General features: G+C 46.3%; 1 protein-coding gene across 4 annotated transcripts in view; it reads left to right on the top strand.

Moving 5' to 3' along the window:
* Window positions 1-18211, top strand: part of CLUAP1 (clusterin associated protein 1) — a 322832-nt gene that overhangs the window by 109797 nt on the left and 194824 nt on the right. For 2 of the 4 annotated variants that reach the window (XM_019539990.1, XM_019539993.1), the window contains exons 1-3: window positions 5547-5652; window positions 6983-7094; window positions 11043-11127. In XM_019539990.1, the coding sequence (XP_019395535.1) occupies window positions 5631-5652; window positions 6983-7094; window positions 11043-11127 (219 nt within the window). In that variant the 5' untranslated portion in view covers window positions 5547-5630. Of the gene's footprint in view, window positions 1-5546; window positions 5653-5799; window positions 6161-6982; window positions 7095-11042; window positions 11128-18211 lie in introns of those variants that run through there. The other 2 variants (XM_019539992.1, XM_019539991.1) reach the window with 2 other exon arrangements.

Raw genomic sequence — 18211 nt, forward strand, 5'->3', positions numbered from 1 at the left:
CTCTGAAAGCCCCAGTTTAAAGGTCTGAAATGATTCAAAGCTCTCTGAATCTTTGGAAAAGATTTGGAGAGCTTTGATGATTTGGGCAGTCCCTGGTGGCTGCAGCAGGGAGTTGCAGCTGGACTCCAAGCTGGTAAGTAATAGGGGCAGGGGCGGGGAGGCTGGGGGAGCAAGAAGGGGACCACGGGGGGATCCCTGTCAGCCTCCCTGCCTCCCTCCTTGACCCCTGCCCAATCCCCCAGGCCCCAGCTCCCAGTGCTTTAAAGAAAAGCTCCAGTGTTCACCGGGTGGTGCTGGGCAAAGGGGGTGATGATCCCTGCTGCCCCCACTGCCCCATGCTGTATGGGGGGCTCTGCCATGAGCCCCCTGATCCCCTCCTCACTCTCCCAGCCCCATCACAGGTGCCCTGCCTGAGCCAGCTCCGGCCTTTTAAGAAAAAAAATGGAGAAAAGCCCCGGGACTCACTCCTGCAGTGGCCTTGGGGCTTTGAGGGGCTTGTGCAGAGCCCCCCATGTGGCACAGGGCAGCAGTGGGCAGCAGGGATCTCCCCCCACCGGCAGGAGCTTAGTGTGGGTTTTTTTCTTGTTTTTTTTTCCTGAAAGGGCCAGAGCTGGTCCAGGAAGGGCAGCTGTGAGGGGGCTGGGGGGGCGGGGGTGTTGTGGGGCTTGTGCAGAGTCCTCCATGCAGCATGGGGCAGTGGGGGGCAACAGAGATCCCCCCCTGCCCGGCAGCACTTGATGAGCCGGGGCTTTTTTTCCCCAAAGAGCAGGAAGCTGGGGTGGGCAGGGCAGCCATTGCCAGGCTGTGGGAGATGGGCCAGGCTGATTTGGAGATTTGGCCAAATCGATCTGGGACAGTGTTTTGAATCACCGAATCGAATCACTGTCCTCCGAATTGGCCAAATCCGAAGCGAACACTGGTCAGGCCGCAGTTGGACTACTGCGTCCAGTATTGGGCACCGCACTTCAAAAGAGATGTGGCCAGCCTGGGGAGGGTCCAGAGCAGGGCCACGCACTGGGTGGGAAGGCGGCAGGACAGGCCCTATGAGGAGAGACTGAGGGACCTGAACCTGTTCAGCCTCGGCAAGAGGAGGCTGAGGGGGGACCTGGTGGCTGCCTACAAACTCATCAGGAGAGATCAAGAGCAAATAGGAAGAGCCCTTTTCTCCCCAGCACCACCTGGGGTGATGAGGAACAATGGTAATAAGCTGATGGAGAATAGGCTTAGGTTAGAGATCAGAAGGCAATATTTTACAGTTAGGGTGGCCAAAATCTGGAACCAACTTCCCAGGGAAGTGGTCCTCACCCCTACCTTGGGCAAATTCAAGAGGAGGCTGGATGATCACCTGTCTGGGGTCTTGTGAACCCAGCATTCATTCCTGCCTGTGGCAGGGGTCAGGCTAGATGATCTATTCAGGTCCCTCCTGACCCTAGCTACTATGAACTATGAAACCTAGCCGGGGTCATTTCACCCCAGTACTTTCCTGCCATGGCAGGCGGTTGGACTTGATGATCTGCTCAGGTCCCTTCTGACCCTAGGAACTATGAAACTAGCTGCTTCACGCAGGCCTCATACTCAGAGCTGTGATTAATTTATAATCAGTGGTTCCAGCTATGATTAGAAGCCACTACTTTTCACATGAAATCTCTCTTCTGAAAAAGATGATTCAGAGTCCAAAGGAGCACTCTGCACTATGTTTGTTTGAGACAACAATAAATAAAATGCAGCTGAGCCTGAAACTTTATTGACATCCAGGGAAGTATTTGTCTACAACTCATTTTGTCTCCTCTGTCATGTCTAGCTTCTTCCTGGGGCCTCTATTGATACTGCTCTACAAAGGGATGTTATTGTCCATCAGCTATTACTATAATGGAATTTGTGGTTTAGATTGAGACAAATCACTGTAGATGTGTAGGAAACATATTAGCAGCCTGCTATAATCCAAAACCCATGTCTATAGCTGTGGAGTTTATCACAGAATGTATCCCTTGCCAGAGAAATCTGCTGCAGATTTAGAAGGTTTATTTAAAAAATATATTATGTTAGCTTTTTAGTTATGGGGGTAAAATCTAAAAAGCATGAATACTGTATGGCTGACACTGAGTCCGAAACAATGGCACTCTGGGTAAACTTTTATTTTGGTGCCCTTTCTTTAAGTTTAATAATGTAATATTATTAGCAAAAGTTTAAGAAATATAGCCCCAGGGGGAGCTGCTGGGCTGGATCGGGAGATTTCCTTCCTTGCACTACTGCTGTGTGGGAGCAAAGGAGGCAGACTGAAGCAGATGCCACCTCACCTGCATGTGCCCAGCCCTACTCCTGAGCAGTGCCTGGAGGCAGGGGGAAGCTGGGCTGGGCACTGCGCCTCCTTCCTTGGGGGGTTGGCGGAGGGCTGGGGGGGCAGCGGATCAGCTGGGATGCGGGGTCGGGGGAGAGTGCTGCTGTGAGCACAGACTGCTCAGGAGGTATGTGTGTGTGTGATGTCCCCCTGACCATGGTGCCCTGGGTGGTAACCCACATTGCCCACCCATAAGGCCAACCCTAATTAGAGACAGGAACTTAAATTTATCTCAGTAAAGGCACCATGGATAGCAGTCTATTCCTTTCCTGGCTGTCTTAAGGTTTGGTCATCTCTATGGCATTGTTTGTTGTCCGTGCCAGAAATGCTGATAAAAATTCTCTTCCTGGATACATAAGCCTGTGCACATCCACAGCCTGGACACACGTGCTTGCCACAAGATGGTGGAAGAGGAGGGCAGCATCTTTCCCATCTTTATTTTCCCTCAGGAGCTGAATAGCTAGGGCACTCACCTGGAAAGGAGGAGAACCTGGATTCCAGGCCCCCTTTGCTCAGAAGGCATTTGATTTACCAGTATAATGGTTGAACTACTACGCCACAGGTCAGGCAGTACCCAGACCTTTCTGAAAGTCTCCTTTTGAAGCTGAGCCACTCCCCCTTGTATTTACTAGTCATGAGAAAAATGGATGGATAATGGTGCAAGGCGAAGCTTCTGCCTTACCCTGAGCAAGGCTCCACGTTAAAACATAGGACCCCCTGCTACCTTGTTAGAGGAACAGTCACTGCACAGAGCTACACATCCTCTGACTGGCTCATTTTCTTCTGGCTCCACATATCTCCTATGTACTTCCCTCCTGTGGCTGCCTATAGGGCCAGTTTCAAAAGAAGCACGAGAAGGTATAAATGGATACCTGACCTGTGGTTTAGTGTTTAGAGTACTGTACTAAGAAGCCAGAGAGCCAAATTCAAACACTCTGTGGGCAAGGGGCTAGAAACGGTCATGGACTTCCCAGGTGAGTGTCTTAACTACTCAGCTGTTAGGGGCAAAAGAAGAACTGCTGGGCCTGGTGTATGCAGGCATGGGTTGATTAACATCTGCAGCAGAGATCCCCCATCATGCAGTGCTCCCCCGCTTCTCTGGCCCCAGAGTTCAGTGCGGTTCTTGCCTTGGAATCTCTTTTCTGTGCTCTGAGTGCTAATGGAGATGCCTCCCTGTCCCATCTTCGATGCAGATGAGACCAGGGGAGTCACCTGTCAACTTTGTCCAGAGGGGTTTAGGTGTGTTTCCCACTGCATCTTCATTGCTTTTTGTAAGTCCTTCTTTTGATCAGTTCTGGTTCAGGCACAAGTGGTGGTGGTGGGGGGGGGAGGATTATGTCCTTCATGACTCATACAGGCTGGGTACTGCGCCAGGGTTCCCCAGGAACACAGAGCACACAGGTAACAGTATGCTCAAGATATCCTGGGTAGAGGGCTACACCCCTCACCAGAGACCCTAACAGTTGATATCATGGAGTAAAATACTTTCCTGACCCCAAAAATGGTAATTGGTCTGACCCTGAGTGGAGGGGCAAGACTCTGTAGCCAGGAACCTCTGGCTTTGGTCCCACCAGAAGCATTAGCACACCCCAGTCAAAGTTCCCAGCCTTGGCTGTAGCCAACACCCAGTGCTTCTGGGAAGGCTTAAAAACACCCTGACACGTATAGCAAAAGGTAACCAGCAAACCAGCAAAGCCCAGAAGCATGGAAAACACCCATAATAAGCATAGCTTTGCTTACGTCATCCCTGACCAGGGGCTGTCCAACCTCTTCTTGAACACCTCCAGTTGATTCAATCAGCTATTAGATAAAAGGCTCAAAAAACCCCACTAAAGCACCCAGTCTTTACAGAAGTCAGGCAAGCCAGGTTGAAGTAATACGCTCCTCTGGGCATGCACAGGGCTCCCCCACGCCCTGTCCGGTCTTGCAGGGAGCAGTCTGGTCCACCCTCTGTCCAGTGCCCAGCACAGCTTCAGAATCATGGCGGCACGCCCCCAAGCTTGGAGTACTCTGATTGGCTGTTTCCATCAGCCAATCAGAGCGCGAATAAAGCATTAGTGACCGGCAGACTTAGGGTTTCATAATATTAGAGTAAATCTATACACCAGTATATGCTGTGGTGGGATATTCATGTGAAAAACTGCAACTGCCTCAGACAAGTTGCATTCATATTCCATATAATTTTATTTATCTGATTGCTCTAGTTAACATACTAATATCATGCCTCGCTGAAATCCACTCATGAATCCAGGTATTACAAAAGCATGACAGACAACCCCCCTTTCCATTCCCTCTACCTGTTAGAAGTCAAGGAGGGCCAATACATAATCTATCTCATACATAAAGGCTGATGTGCTATAACCTCATATGGCTAGAAACAGGAACTTTAATTGTTTTACTTAACTTGACCATGTCAGCTGCCCACTTTTTTCTAATATAACTATGTCTATATCTGTACAGAGATAAGGGGTTCTTTCCATGCCCTTGTTTTGTGTATGTCTCAGGCCCTTTGCCTTGGGGATCACACAGTGCTTGTATGTGTTGAACTGGTCTCATTCACACCTGATGCTGCTGCCAGCAGGAGCAGCAGCTGTCCCCAGCCTGTGAAGTCATCTGGTCAGGTCCCCCATTCCTGCAGGACGTTTGAAACCACAAAGCATTAGCGGAAGTACCACCTTGTCGTTATGTAACATCAGCGTTACTCTCCCATCTCTCCCCGCCCAGGCTAAGGGGTCTGTAGGGACAACCCCGGTAGCTGCCAGCCCCTGCCTGCCTCCCGTTATGAGACGGCGGTGACAGGATCAGTCAGTGCCACTGGAAGGCAGGAGAGAATGAGGTTGGGGGAGGAGGACAGGGCAGCCTGGGGACGTGGCTTGTTTCCCGTTCGCGCTCGCACAGACGTCCAGCGATGGTCTAGGCGTCAAAACACAGGGCTGAGCCTCAGTGACCGGGCAGCGTCTGTGCTGCTGGGAGCCCGCCACGGGTCCGCGAGACCTGCCCTGGACGGGGCCCGAGCCCGAGCAGGTGCCAGCACACGGGGCACTAGAGCCAGGCCGCGCCCCGGCCGGGAACACGGGCAGCTCGGGGTCCTGGCAGCGCCTCCCAGCTGCCGCGCTCCTCCGCCACCGCGCCCAGCCCCGAGCGGCCCCGCCTTTCCCCTCCCCTCCCCTCCGAGCGGGCGCAGTTTGGGCCAGGTGCCGCGCCGTAGAGCGGTTGCCATAGAGACGGAAGCCGTGCGGCCTGCTCCAGGAGCGGCGTCCGGAGAGTCTGGGCCCACGGCGACGGAGCCACCATGTCATTCCGCGACCTCCGGAGTGAGGAAGCCGGGCGGGGCGGGGCGGGCTCCGCGGCTGCTGCAGTTCCGGGGGCTACAGGCCCAGGGGCGGGGTCGCCCCCGTGCTGTCGTCTCGCTGCCCTCGCCCCTCGCCGTGGCTGCTCCCGCGCCCGTCCGGCCCTAGCTGGCGCCTGCTGGCGCACCACGGCCTCACGGCGCTCGCCAGGCCCGAAGCACCGAGCCTGGCGCGTGGCAGCGGTGCCCCGTGCTTTCCCCCGCCTGGCGCCGCTCGGGGTGCGCTGTGCCCTCGCGCCCCGCGCCGAGCCAGTCACCCGCCCTTGCCGCGTGCCCTCGGTCTGCCACCAGGGCTTGGGGGAGTGCCTCGAATTTCACGCCATGGGTCCCAGCGACATTGTGTCGCTTGGTGGCGGCGCTTGCACCGCTGTAGTGGGAAGAGCATCGTGCCACGTTCCAGCAGGGAGAGGGAACCGCTGCTGTGAAAACTGGGATGTCCCACCAAATATGGGGCAGATGGTGACACTAAATTGGTGTGACACACAGGTTGGAAAGGGTATCAGCGTATTTTGAGTATTTGTGCCTTGTATTGATTTTCTCACACCAGGGACTGTGTGAAGGACTGTCTGGGGATATGCATGTGTGACACTGGCAGTTTTGGTCTCATGCTTTGCACCATCATTGTCTGGCTGTTGACCTGCATTAAGATGCTGCTGGTACCTTGATATTTTCTGGTACAGTGGTTGCTGTAATATGCTGGGGCTGGAGGATGCTTCTCTCCCTTTCCCTTGTTTGACATTGCACAATAGGACAGGTCATCTTTTCATCTTTTTGAAACTTTGCTTTGAAGCCTCAGGGGATGGTTCCTGTATTAGAGTAGATAGATACGGAAGGAGTTTCATTGCAGGATTTCCTTTGGATATCCCTTTCTTAACACCATCAGTGACACTTTTGAACATCATCAGTCTTTCTTGGGTCAGCTTGTAGAGTTTGATGCAGGATGACGTAAGGCATTCTTTCAGTGACTATCCACTCCGTGCCAAGGGCTGAAACAGCGTAATTGTTATATTGCAGAGTGGTGATATTTTATCAGTTTTATTTAAGATTATACTTTTTAAAAAGTAAATCATTTTAAGATTTTTTTTTAATCTCTACTAGGAACATTTCTTATGTGAAAAGTCACTTTTTAAAAGTAAATTGGTATTATTTTTCTTCTTTGAACCCTTTGGGAGTTTTATGGAAGCTAATTCTATCAGTGTATTTATGGGCAACATAAGCAGAACATTGTGGAACATGAGCTCCTTGGGATATCTGTGCTGGCTGTGGTGATTTTTGTGCTTGTGCTTGTTTTTCAGATTTCACTGAGATGATGAGGGCTTTGGGGTACCCACGGCTCATCTCCATGGAGAATTTCCGCACTCCAAACTTCATGCTAATTTCAGAAATGCTTCTTTGGCTGGTGAAAAGGTTGGTGCTTTATTCCAATGCAACAGTGCATACCAATTCACACATCGGAACATGACATTAGTGAGACTTTTGGAGCTGATACTCTGATATGGAACTGTATTAAGGGTTTTAAAGAGGGACTTGATGAGATTAGAAGTTTAGTCATTTTGAGAGAGATGTTGTTCTGAGTGTTAGGTAGGAACATATGGTTACTAAGTTTGCATTTTAAGTACCAAGTGTGTGCCTTCAGTGATCTGTATGTGTCATGAATACAATAATATAACTTTTCCAGAGAGGCAAATAATGTGGGTAAGGGTGTTTTAGGTAGGGATGATTTCCTCAATCAGGAGTTTTGGTTAGGTGACTTCTTGAGGTCCCTTCCAACCTTCTGTTTTTTTTTCATTCTGTGCCTCCTAAGTCATCTGTTTTTTGCCTAGTTGAAGGGTTTTTTCCTAGATCAGGGGTCAGCAATCTGCAGCCTGTGAGCCAAATATTGCTCATAGAGCCACTGGGTTTGGCTAGCAGAACTGGGTGGCGAGGAGGGTGTCTTCGGCAGTGTTTGTGATGGGGGGCCTTGCCCATGCCACAGCTAGGTGATGTGGAGCTTTGCCTGGGCCATATTTGGGCAGCAGGGAGAAGCAGCATCAGGGAGGAGTGATGGCTGGGACGCTGTCCTGCGTCAGACCCAAGCTGTGTCATCTCAGCTTGCTGCTAAACAAAGATTACTGGCCCGTACCAGAGATGAATTTTCTTGAGCCTGTGTATTTTAAAGATAGACCCCTAAAATTTGAGTCAGTTAGTTGAACTAAAAACAAGTTGCAGGTTGGTGAGGTTTTCCAAAAAGAAGATTCATGGTTTTTAATCTAGCTTTTATGTATTTTATGTACCATATTCACCCAAATCCAAGGCAACTTTGAATTTAAGATGACCCTCCAAATAATTAGATTCCATATACTCCCAGCCACTGACCCTCTACTTTCCTCTGTAGCCTGCCCACCCACTCCTTCCCCACCAGCCCTTTACCTTCTGTTGCAGCTCTGCTCCCCTGGGACCTTCAGCAGTAATGCAGTCCTGGCCTGGCCAGGGAGAAGTGGTGCCAGGGGCAGGTTGGGGCTGGAGGGACTAGAACAGAAGGTAAGGGGGAGGAGGCAGCTCAAGGGAGAGGAGCAGAGGGTAGTGGGGGCCAGGCACAGGCATGGAGGGTGGTGGGTGGGAGCAGGCTGCAGGTTCCCTTCCGTTTTGCAGTCTCCCTCATGTTCCCCTGGCTGTGAGCCCCTCCCCCTGCCAAACAAACCACTCTGGCCTGTGGAAGGTGGTGGTTCAGCAATGTGTGCTCTGGGCCAGTACTCAAATCCAAGATAAGCCCCTCTGCCCTCTACCCCATCGATCTTGGACTCAGGTAAATGTGGTATATCGAAAACAAAATATTTGTGACAGAAAAGGATGTGTTATACCAGGGGTTGGCAATCCCCAGCCATTTTGCTCAGCATGCCACAGCTGGCCCTGAAATTAGCATGAAGTTTGGAGCCTGGGCTGCTCACAGCAGGAAGTGGGGAGGCTGCAGGCCCTGCTGTGAGCAGCCCTGGCACTGTGACAGGTATTAGGGCGTAGCCAGAGCCTGGGCTGTTTGCAGCAGGCAGCTGCAAGCCTACAAGCAACTGCACTGGGGTTCTGAGACTGGGTCTGGCTCGTTGCCAGTGGTGGCTGCACGTGTGCCTCGGGAGCATGGTGGGGAAGGGGCCAGGGCTGCACGGCTGCAACAAAGATCAAACCCCTGGTGACTTCCCTGGTACCCACCCCAGCATGCCAACATGTTCCAATTTGAGGTGGTGGGTTTTTTAGCACTGAGCCTGAAAGCATTTCCAACGCCTGTGTTATACCAGCACCATATTCATTTAAAAATCTGGAACCAGTGCCTGGTTAAAATTATGCTCCTGATTTGCCTTTAAATTACCCCTCATTTATAATCCATAAATCTCCACTGAGTTCTAACATCTGTGAACCTGGTTTGGTAGATGAAGCCACACATACAGATACACACACGTTGTCCGTTTATACACATGTATGAAAAGGGAACATTTGTTCTTATCCTGTTACAACAGGTAGAAATTTAGCCTTGACCATTGTTGCTCTTTGTTTTTGTATTTTTATATTCCCACCTTCAGTTATAGTTCATTTTAAGTAAGTTTCACTTGCAGTAATATTTGGGTTGTGGGTATTGTAGGGGTATATATAAACCATTTAAAAAAACTGTTTTGATTAAATTTTGAAAAAAAAATGACACTTTTTTAAATAAGATCAGTTCTTAAGGAATGTAATACCGTCTGTCTTTTTTCCCTACACACCTGCGTTTGGAGCTTAATTTACTTGCCCTTTTCCATTCAAATTAAAATCAGAAAGTTTGCCTCCAAGATTCGGTCAAAAGAACAGGTAGAATGACTCATCATTACACCAGAGAACACTGTTGTTTTTTTTTAAAGGTGAAAGAAGTATTAATCCAATTAAACTGAACAGCTTCAGGTGCTTTAACTTGGATATTGTAATGAGATTGGAAGTATTGTGCTTGTAAATGAAGTGCTTCATTTACATCCCAGGCAGTTAGAAAGCTATTGGGCTTTATTTGGTGGGTTATACTAGCCAAAATTACAGAAGGCAACCAATAAATCAGCTTTTCTTGCTTCCAAGAGCCTTGTAATTGCATTGCAAAGCAGAGAGGTTAATTTAGACTTGATTTGTTTTAAATTTGAAATGAGATTTCAAAGAGGGGACAGTCTGTTCCATGTGAACATTAAAAGATCTCATTGCGCTTTTTGAGAGAGGTGGGACAGGTGATTTTCCCAGTTTCTTCTTCTTTGATGTGTCCTTGTGTATAATGTACAATTTGCCAGTTACTTGATGGTCACGCTCTAAAGGTGACTCCATTTCAGTGTTATGGGTTTTTTTGAACACTCACGAAGTATTTTAGGATCCTACAAGATGAAAGGTGCTATAAAATGTAAAATGTTTATTTATTATTCAGGCATCAGGGAAGTTTTATTTTGGAGGCAGGGGTAAATGATAAGTGAAACTGTTTTCCCCAATTCTGTGGTTACAGAATTTGTTACAGAACACTCATTGGCAGAATCATGTGCTACGAAGTAGTGGTGTAATTAGGAGGGATGACAAGGGCGACCATCCTGCGTTCCAAGTTGGATGGGAGGTGTGCAAAAAAAACCAAAAGCAGATGCTGCCAGTAACCACCTGTTCATATCTGTGATTGCGGCAGCAACCATAAGTTGTGGCTTCCATTTTGTCTTGGGTGTGCAGCTGCTTCCCTGCACTGCTGCTTTGAAGTGTAAACTTTCAATAAGAAATGGTTTCTAGTGTTACAAAGATAACTCTTCATTAAGTTGTTTCATCTTTGGAAGAAGTTTGTGAATTAAGAATCGTGAGAGTGGTTGTTAACTGTTTTGCTATTGATCATTTTAGTATACTGTCCTGTAGGTTAGGAATGTGTAGTTGATCACTGTTTTGTCTTTTTAAATCAGGTAGTTGAACCTAGTAGTAATAGGTTTAGTTTCTGTGTAGTTTTGTTTAAAAAAAAAAAAAAGAAAAAATTAGTAAATAATCTCTCATCATAAATATTCTTTTGATCTAAAGCCTAAATCCAAGCCTTAAAATGGATTTAGCTAAGGGAGCTAAATATTTCTGTTCCCTCATAATAAGCCACAAAGTAGGTTTCAGGATCTGAGTTTGACATCCTCTTTGCAAAGATGCCCTAAGCTTTATAGTTCTTGCAATTTTTATGCTTCTCTAATTTACATATTCAGATATAATTTACATATACAGATCCTAGATATTGATCTACTGTTTCTCCATCTGCATTAGAAGCTGAATAGTTAGTTTTCTGGTGCTCATGCACGTGATTCTTGACTTTTTCTCATGAATGTATTGGTACCTGTTAATAAAAAACAATGTTCCCTCCCATAGGTATGAACCACAGACCGATATTCCTTCTGATGTTGAGACAGAGCAGGACCGGGTTTTCTTCATTAAGGCAGTTGCTCAGTTTATGGTGAGTCTATATAAGTAGTCTTCCATAGGATGCGATCTAAATCTCACTCACCCATACTTGTGTTAAGACTCTGAATGGACTTTTTTTTTTGTCCTGAAATTTTTCTTTTACTGCATGGCTAAATATGCTGTATATTCTTGTACAATTTGTTAGGTACAAACCAATACCTGTTTTTTCTCCAGATGTGTTGCCAAATGCAACCTGCCTACTACCCTCAGGGAAGATGAGCTTGATATTTAGTGTAAAAAGTCAAAAAAACAATGAGAGGCTGAGAGAAGAGAAAGAGATGATGTTATTGAAAATTGGCACATTTACATTGTAATTTAGGTTAAGCCCCAAATCCTATAGACTTAGACCCGTGCTTTGTATAGTATTTACATAATGTAAGTAACTTCATTGAAGAAACAGAGTGAAACTGACTTCACTGAAGTTAAATGAAAGTGTCTCTTTGTGGACTGTAAACTGGGGTGGAAGCTGCCACCTTGCTCTTTGTTTGAACTGTGGCGGATTAGGGTGGGATGCTGTGCTGCAGTTGCACCCCAGTTTGATTCCCACTTCACCCAAAATTTAAAATTCTGAGAGTGGCAGCAGCATTTCTATTCAGGTAGTCATGACGGACGTCATGGCTAATAATCTACTTTATCCTTTCTAAACTCTTCATTCCACAGATGTTAATGACCCTCCCTCCTTTTTTAATGGTTTTAATATTCCTCTTATCAAGCTATTCTTTCTTCTGCAATTCTGCTGTCTGTTAGGTGCTCCTGGTAATGTAGTTCCTGTTTCACAGCCTTTCAGACAGTGTTTTTAACTAAAGTTAGAAACAAACTCAGGTATGAAAACATTGAATTAGGTTTGGAAATAATTTTTCTTTGAGACATTGGGTGTACTGTCAAGATGTCAAGAAGGCTAGATTTTGTTTTATGAATCAGAAAGAGATATATGTTTAATGACTACAGGACCAAAGAAACAACATCTTTTGACTATTTTTGCCTAGCTTGTCAAGTTTGTCATGTTTTTTAATACATAATATATGGTATAGAAAATTATTGCACATTCCAATAAAGTTACTTTTGTTCTTGCTTCTGTCTTAAATTGAGTAATATCGTCTTAGGTCCTTACTACATAGCTTCTAGTTTCTTTTTACCTGTAGAAAAATGTGTTGTGTTATATGCGCCCATACACCATGCCATCTGCCACCCCACTTTTCAGAATCCTAGATCTGCCTATGACTGGAGCAGTGGGATTCTGGTCTTTGACTGGACCATGTAGGTGACATGGTAACCAAGGTTGTAAATAAAAACAGCAATACTTACTTGAATATAAGCACAGTTTCAGTAGTAACTAGAACAGAATTACTTGCATCACTTGAAGTTAAGTGTGTGTGTGTGTGTGTGTGTGTGTGTGTGTGTGTGTGTGTGTGTGTGTGTGTGTGTGTGTGTGTGTGTGTGTGTGTGTGTGGGGGTGTGTGTGTGTGTGTTGGGGGTTGTAGAATAGGGTTTTTAATGACTAGCCCTATAAAGAATATCTAACACAGCCCTGTTTTTTTTAACACTTGATAAAACTAAAAAGTGTAAATATAAAAAGTCCTAAGCAAAATGGATTTTTAAAAAGACTGAGTAATAAACACACCAGTATCGCTCCTAACATTGTATGCCTGTTTTTTTTTGCATAGTAGAGCATAATGTAAATGTCAGAAGAGTTAAATAAATCCTCTGTGAAATACAGGTCCTAACAATATTTTAGTTTTGAAACAGTCATATTTGGGTGTGTTGGCAGGACTGTGAAGATGTCTTACTATGACTCCTGAGGCATAAATACAAGCCCTGTTTTAGACTCATGTCAACGGTTGTCCCTAGCTGAATATAAGTACTTGGTCACTTGGGTTGGGGGTTAAATGTGATATGAGCCACAGTGCTCCATTATGTGCCCTTGGCTACAAAAGCTGATGAGCCTTAACCTTGCTAGTCAGTGAGCCATTAGGCTCTGGGGGGCCTTGAACTCAAGACAGCTATATGGTTTTGTATCTTATTGTATGATCCTTTTTTCATTTCTTGTCTGAATCTATGCTTTCATTAGAACAAGTGCTTCTTAGTAGGTCCTTACTGGATACAGATTTCAGGACATTAGACATTAAATAAAGTTTGTCTTAAAGGAGAAGATGGGCAGGCAATCTGTATAAGGACAGTATTGTATTATTTCTTGACTATAGGATTCTTCCCTGAAGTGCCATAGTATTCTGGGGGATTTGTCTGCAAGCGATTTGTATTCATCTTTCTGTTGTCTATCAGTGTAGCCTTCTCTAGCGTACTGAACTCCATTGTATCTACATACCTTTAAAATGTTTTGGGTAGTTTGTAAGTTACAACACCATCTTTATTTCCAGCTTTATTCTGATACCATCCAAAAGAGTTTTCTTTCCTTGTTTGTTCTATGTATTCTGTAGTCATTCTAAGCACATTGTTGAAAGCTGATTGTAATTGTCTTAAATGGTGATCGGTGTTACAACTGACACTAACAAAACCATGTTAATTTTGGAATGAAAAGCAAACATCACAGGTAGGTTAGGTAAGAAAGACTGGTCTCTATTTGACTTGTTCTGTTTCCTCAGCTACTGTGTCCCTTGTGGGTGAATGAGATTTACTTCTTGTTTTCTTTTCTTTTCTTCTCTTCTTGACTTAGTCTTGGGCATGAAGTATGATGTCATTTACTTATGGTTTATGTTCATGGCTACTAAGCTAATTTTTTCCTTTCATAATACTGAGTTCTCTGGGAGGAAGTTTTTTGTAATGATCGCAATGGGGAGCCTGAAATGGTGACCAGAATGTAATTCTTGCATGAAAGTTCAGTTTGGCACAGGAATGGACACTTGGGCTTTGGTCTAGGGGTATCAGTTTAATGGTAAGAAGAATTGCTGACTGAACAGCAGCAAGCAGAAACTGAGGGCATTAAGAAAAGGTCCCCATGATTAATTATCAAGGGACTTTTGGCTGCCTACAACCTTATCAGGGGCCAGCAGCAGGGACTCAGGGAAAGTCTGTTCACCAGGGCCCCCCTTGGAGTCACCAGGAACAATGGCCACAAGCTGAGGGAGGATAGGTTTAGGTTAGATATTAGGAAGAACTGCTTCACTTTAAGGGTGGCCAGAGCCTGGAATAGGCTTCCCAGAGAGGTGGTACTCTCACCTTCCCTGGAAATCTTCAAGAGGAGACTGGATAGGCACCTGGTTGGGGTCTTATGACCCCTGCCACCCCCAGTGCTCCTTCCTGCCCATGGCAGGGGGTCAGACTCGATCTGTCTAGGTTCCTTCCAACTCTATGATTCTATGACTTCTCCTGCAGTCAGTTAATATTTATGCTTAGTTATCCTCTCCTCCCTTCTGCTAGTTAATTACATTTGTGCTATGTAATCTAGCATCTGTTTTAATTTGTAAAACACAGTCATTCACAAAAAGTTCTGCAGTGCCTCACTAATCTGTTCCAAGTAAGTTTGTTTCTTCGTTTTTTATTTCTGAAGGGTATATTGAAATGGTGTGAAATCGCCTCTGTCTGTTCCTTCCTCTTGGGCTATACTTTTCTGTGTTGTGCCTGCTGGAAATTCAGCACAGTATTAGATTGTGTATTCATGTCCTAGGACAGAGGCAAGAGCAGAGTTGCATAAAATACAGCTCATTTAAAAAACAGTTCCAAAATGGAGCACTGGACTGATTTCATTCAGCACTGAAACATTGAGTTTCAACTAAGTGATTCTTGATCAGTTGCTTCAGAAGTACAGTGTAGTAACAGAGTGAGTGGAAGTTTTAGCGCTCTGCATGTCAGTCATTGTGTTCATAATGTGTGTCTCAGACTTCGGACTGGAAGAAGCGAGTCATGTGTTAGCCCACTGTGAATAGATACTGTACTGTGTTTGATGTCCTCTAGGCTTGGTAATAATGTGCTAGCAGGACAGGAGGAGGAGCATGTTCCATTGGCAGAAGAGGCAAGGCCAGGTCTCCCCAGGGTTGGGAAGATCGAAATGATTGCCATCAAGAGGAAGCAATAGGTAGTAGTGGTGGGAGATTCCCTTCTGCAGGGGATGGAAGCATCCATCTGCTGGCCTGACCTATTGTTTCAGGAGGTCTGCTGCTTGCCTGGAACCAGATCTGAGATGTCACAGAGGGATTACTGAGACTCATCTGGCCGTCTGATTACTATCCCATTCTGCTTATCCAAGTGGGTATCAAAGATATTTCCAGGGGTGACCCTGACCAGGTCAAAAATGACTACAATGCTCTGAGTGCAAGGGTGAAAGGCACAGGGCCTCAGGTGATGCTCTCAGTCTTTCCAGTCAAGGGAAAGGGCTGGGGAAGGAGTGGACACATCCTGCAGATCAATGTGTTGGTGTGCAGATGGTGTTGCCAGCAGAGATTTGCCTTCTTTGACCATGGGATGTGGTTACAAGAAGGATTACTAGGAAGAGACAGGATCCACCTGACAAAGGGAGGGAAGAGCATTTTCTCAGACAGGCTTGCAAACCTAGTGAGGAAGGTTTTAAAGTAGGTTCACCCGGGGATGGAGACCAAAGACCCTGAGTAAGTGGGGGAAATGGTCAACCTGGAAGAACCACAAGCAGAAATGGGCAACAGGGGAGGCCCTTTCATTCTTACTGAGAAAATAGGGCACTTGGCTCTGGTGTCTGTACACAAATGCATGGAGCCTGGGAAACAAGTAGAAAGAATTGGAAGTCCCCACATAGTCTCAGAACTGATGTGATTGGAATAACAGAGACTTGCTGGGATAGCTTGCATGACTACACTCATGAATGGGCATCAACTGTTCAGGAGAAGTGGCGGAGGAGTTGTGCTTTATGTAAAAGAGCTGTATGACTGCTCAGAGCTCCAGTATGAAACTGGAGTTAGGTCTGCTGAAAGTCTGTGGGTTTGGGTCAGAGAGGAGAGCAATAAGGGTGATGTCATGGTAGGTGTCTGGTATAGACTATTAGACCTGGTGGATGAGGTGGATGCTTTCTTCAGACAGCTAGCAGAAGTTTCCCAATCACAGAAGTCCCCTTGATTCTCATGGGGGACTTCAAGCACCTTGACATCTGTTGGGAGAGCAACACAGCAGTGCACAGGGAATCCAAGAAGTTTTTTGGAGAGTTTTAGGGACAACTTCCTGGTGCAAGTGTTGGACAGGTTAATTAAGGGCCATACGCTTCTTGACCTGCTGCTCACTAACAGGGAAGAATTGGTGGGGAATGTAGTGGTGGATGGCATCATGGGCAGCAGTGACCACAAAATGATTGAGTTCAAGATCCTGAGGAAAGGAAGGAAGGAGAACAGCAGAGTAAGGACCCTGGACTTCAGAAGAGCAGACTTCAGCAGAGAACTGATGGGCAGGATTCCCTGGGAGGCCAGTCTGCTGGGAAAAGGTGTCTAGGAGAGTTGGTTGTATTTTAAAGAAATCTTAACAGGATGCAGGAGTGAACCATCCTGATGCACAGGAATACTACCAAGTACAGCAGAAAACCAGCTTGGCTTTGCAGAGAACTCTTCAATGAAGTAAAACAGAAAAAGGAAGCTTAAAAGAAATGGAAACTTGGACATGCAAATAGGGAAGAGTATAAGAGTATTGCTCGGGCATGCAGGGATGAAGTCAGGAAGGCCAAAGTGCAATTGGAGTTACGGCTGGCAAGGGACGTGAAGGGTAACGAGAGACATTTCTTGTTGGAGGAAGTGTGGGTCCCTGCCAAGCCAACTGTGCTTGGCAGCAGTGGGGGAGGTAACCTAGTGACAGAAAATGTGAAAAAGGCTGAAGTAGTTGATGCCTTTTTCACCTCAGTTTTCACAGGAAAGGTCAGCTCTCAGGCATTTGTGCTTGGCAGCACAGTTTGGGGAGAAGGTGAGAAGCCAACGGGCAGAAGAACAGGTTAGGAACTATTTAGAAAAGCTGGACATGTACAAGTCCATGAGGCTGGATGCAATGCACCCGAGGGTGCTGAGGGAGTTGGCTGATGTGATTGCAGAGGCACTGGCCATTACCTTTGAAAACTTGTCACAATTGGAAAAGGTCCCAGCTGATTGGAAAAGGGCAAATGTAATGCCCATCTTTAAGACAGGGAAGAAGTAGGATTAAAGGAATTACAGAACGGTCAGCCTTATCTCAGTCCCTGGAAAAATCCTGGAACAGTTCCACAAGAAACCCATTTCTAAGCACATGGAACAGTGATTAGGAACAGTCACCATGGATTTACCAAGGGAAAATCATGCCTGACCAACCTGATTGCCTTCTATGATGAGATGACTGGCTTTGTGGATGCAGGGAGGTACAGTGGATGTGATATAACTTGACTTCAGCAAGGATTTTGATATGGTCTCCCATAACATTCTTGCAAGCAGGGTAAGGAAGTATGTCTTGGATGAATGGACTATAAAGTGGATAGAAAACTGGCTGGATCATTGGTTTCAGAGGATAGTAGTTAATAGCTTGATGTCTAGCTGGCAGCTGGTATCAAGTGTAGTGCCCCAGCAGTCAGTCCTGGAGTCGGTGTTATTCTGTATCAGTGACCTGGATGATGGGTTGGAGCGCATCCTCAACAAGTTTGTAGATCACATCAAGTTGTGGGGAATAGTAGATACACTAGAGGGTAGGGCTAGGATTCACAGAGACTTTGAGAAATTGGAGGATTGGATGAAAAGAAATCTCATGAGGTTCAATAAGGACAAATGCTAAATTCTGCACTTAGGCTGGAACAATTGCATGCACAGGAACAGGCTGGGGACTGACTGGTTAAGCAACTGCTTTGCAGAAAAGGACAGTAAGCTTTAATATGAACCAATAGTATGCCCTTGTTGTGAAGAAGGCTCATGACATATTGGGCTGTATTCGCAGGAGCATTGCCAGCAGATCAAGGGAAGTGATTATTCCCCTCTGTTCAGCACTGGTGAGGCCACATCTGGAGTATAGCATCTGGTTTGTCTCCCCACTGCAGAAAGGTTGCAGACAAATCAGAGAGAGTTCAGTGGGGCGGGGGAGAGCCAAACTACCGTGTTTCCCCGAAAATAAGACATACCCATAAAATAAGCCGTAGCAGGATTTCTACGTATTTG

The sequence above is a fragment of the Crocodylus porosus genome, unplaced genomic scaffold, assembly GCF_001723895.1.
Source record: "Crocodylus porosus isolate Cpor-Errol unplaced genomic scaffold, CroPor_comp1, whole genome shotgun sequence".
In the NCBI taxonomy this organism is placed as follows: Eukaryota; Metazoa; Chordata; order Crocodylia; family Crocodylidae; genus Crocodylus; species Crocodylus porosus.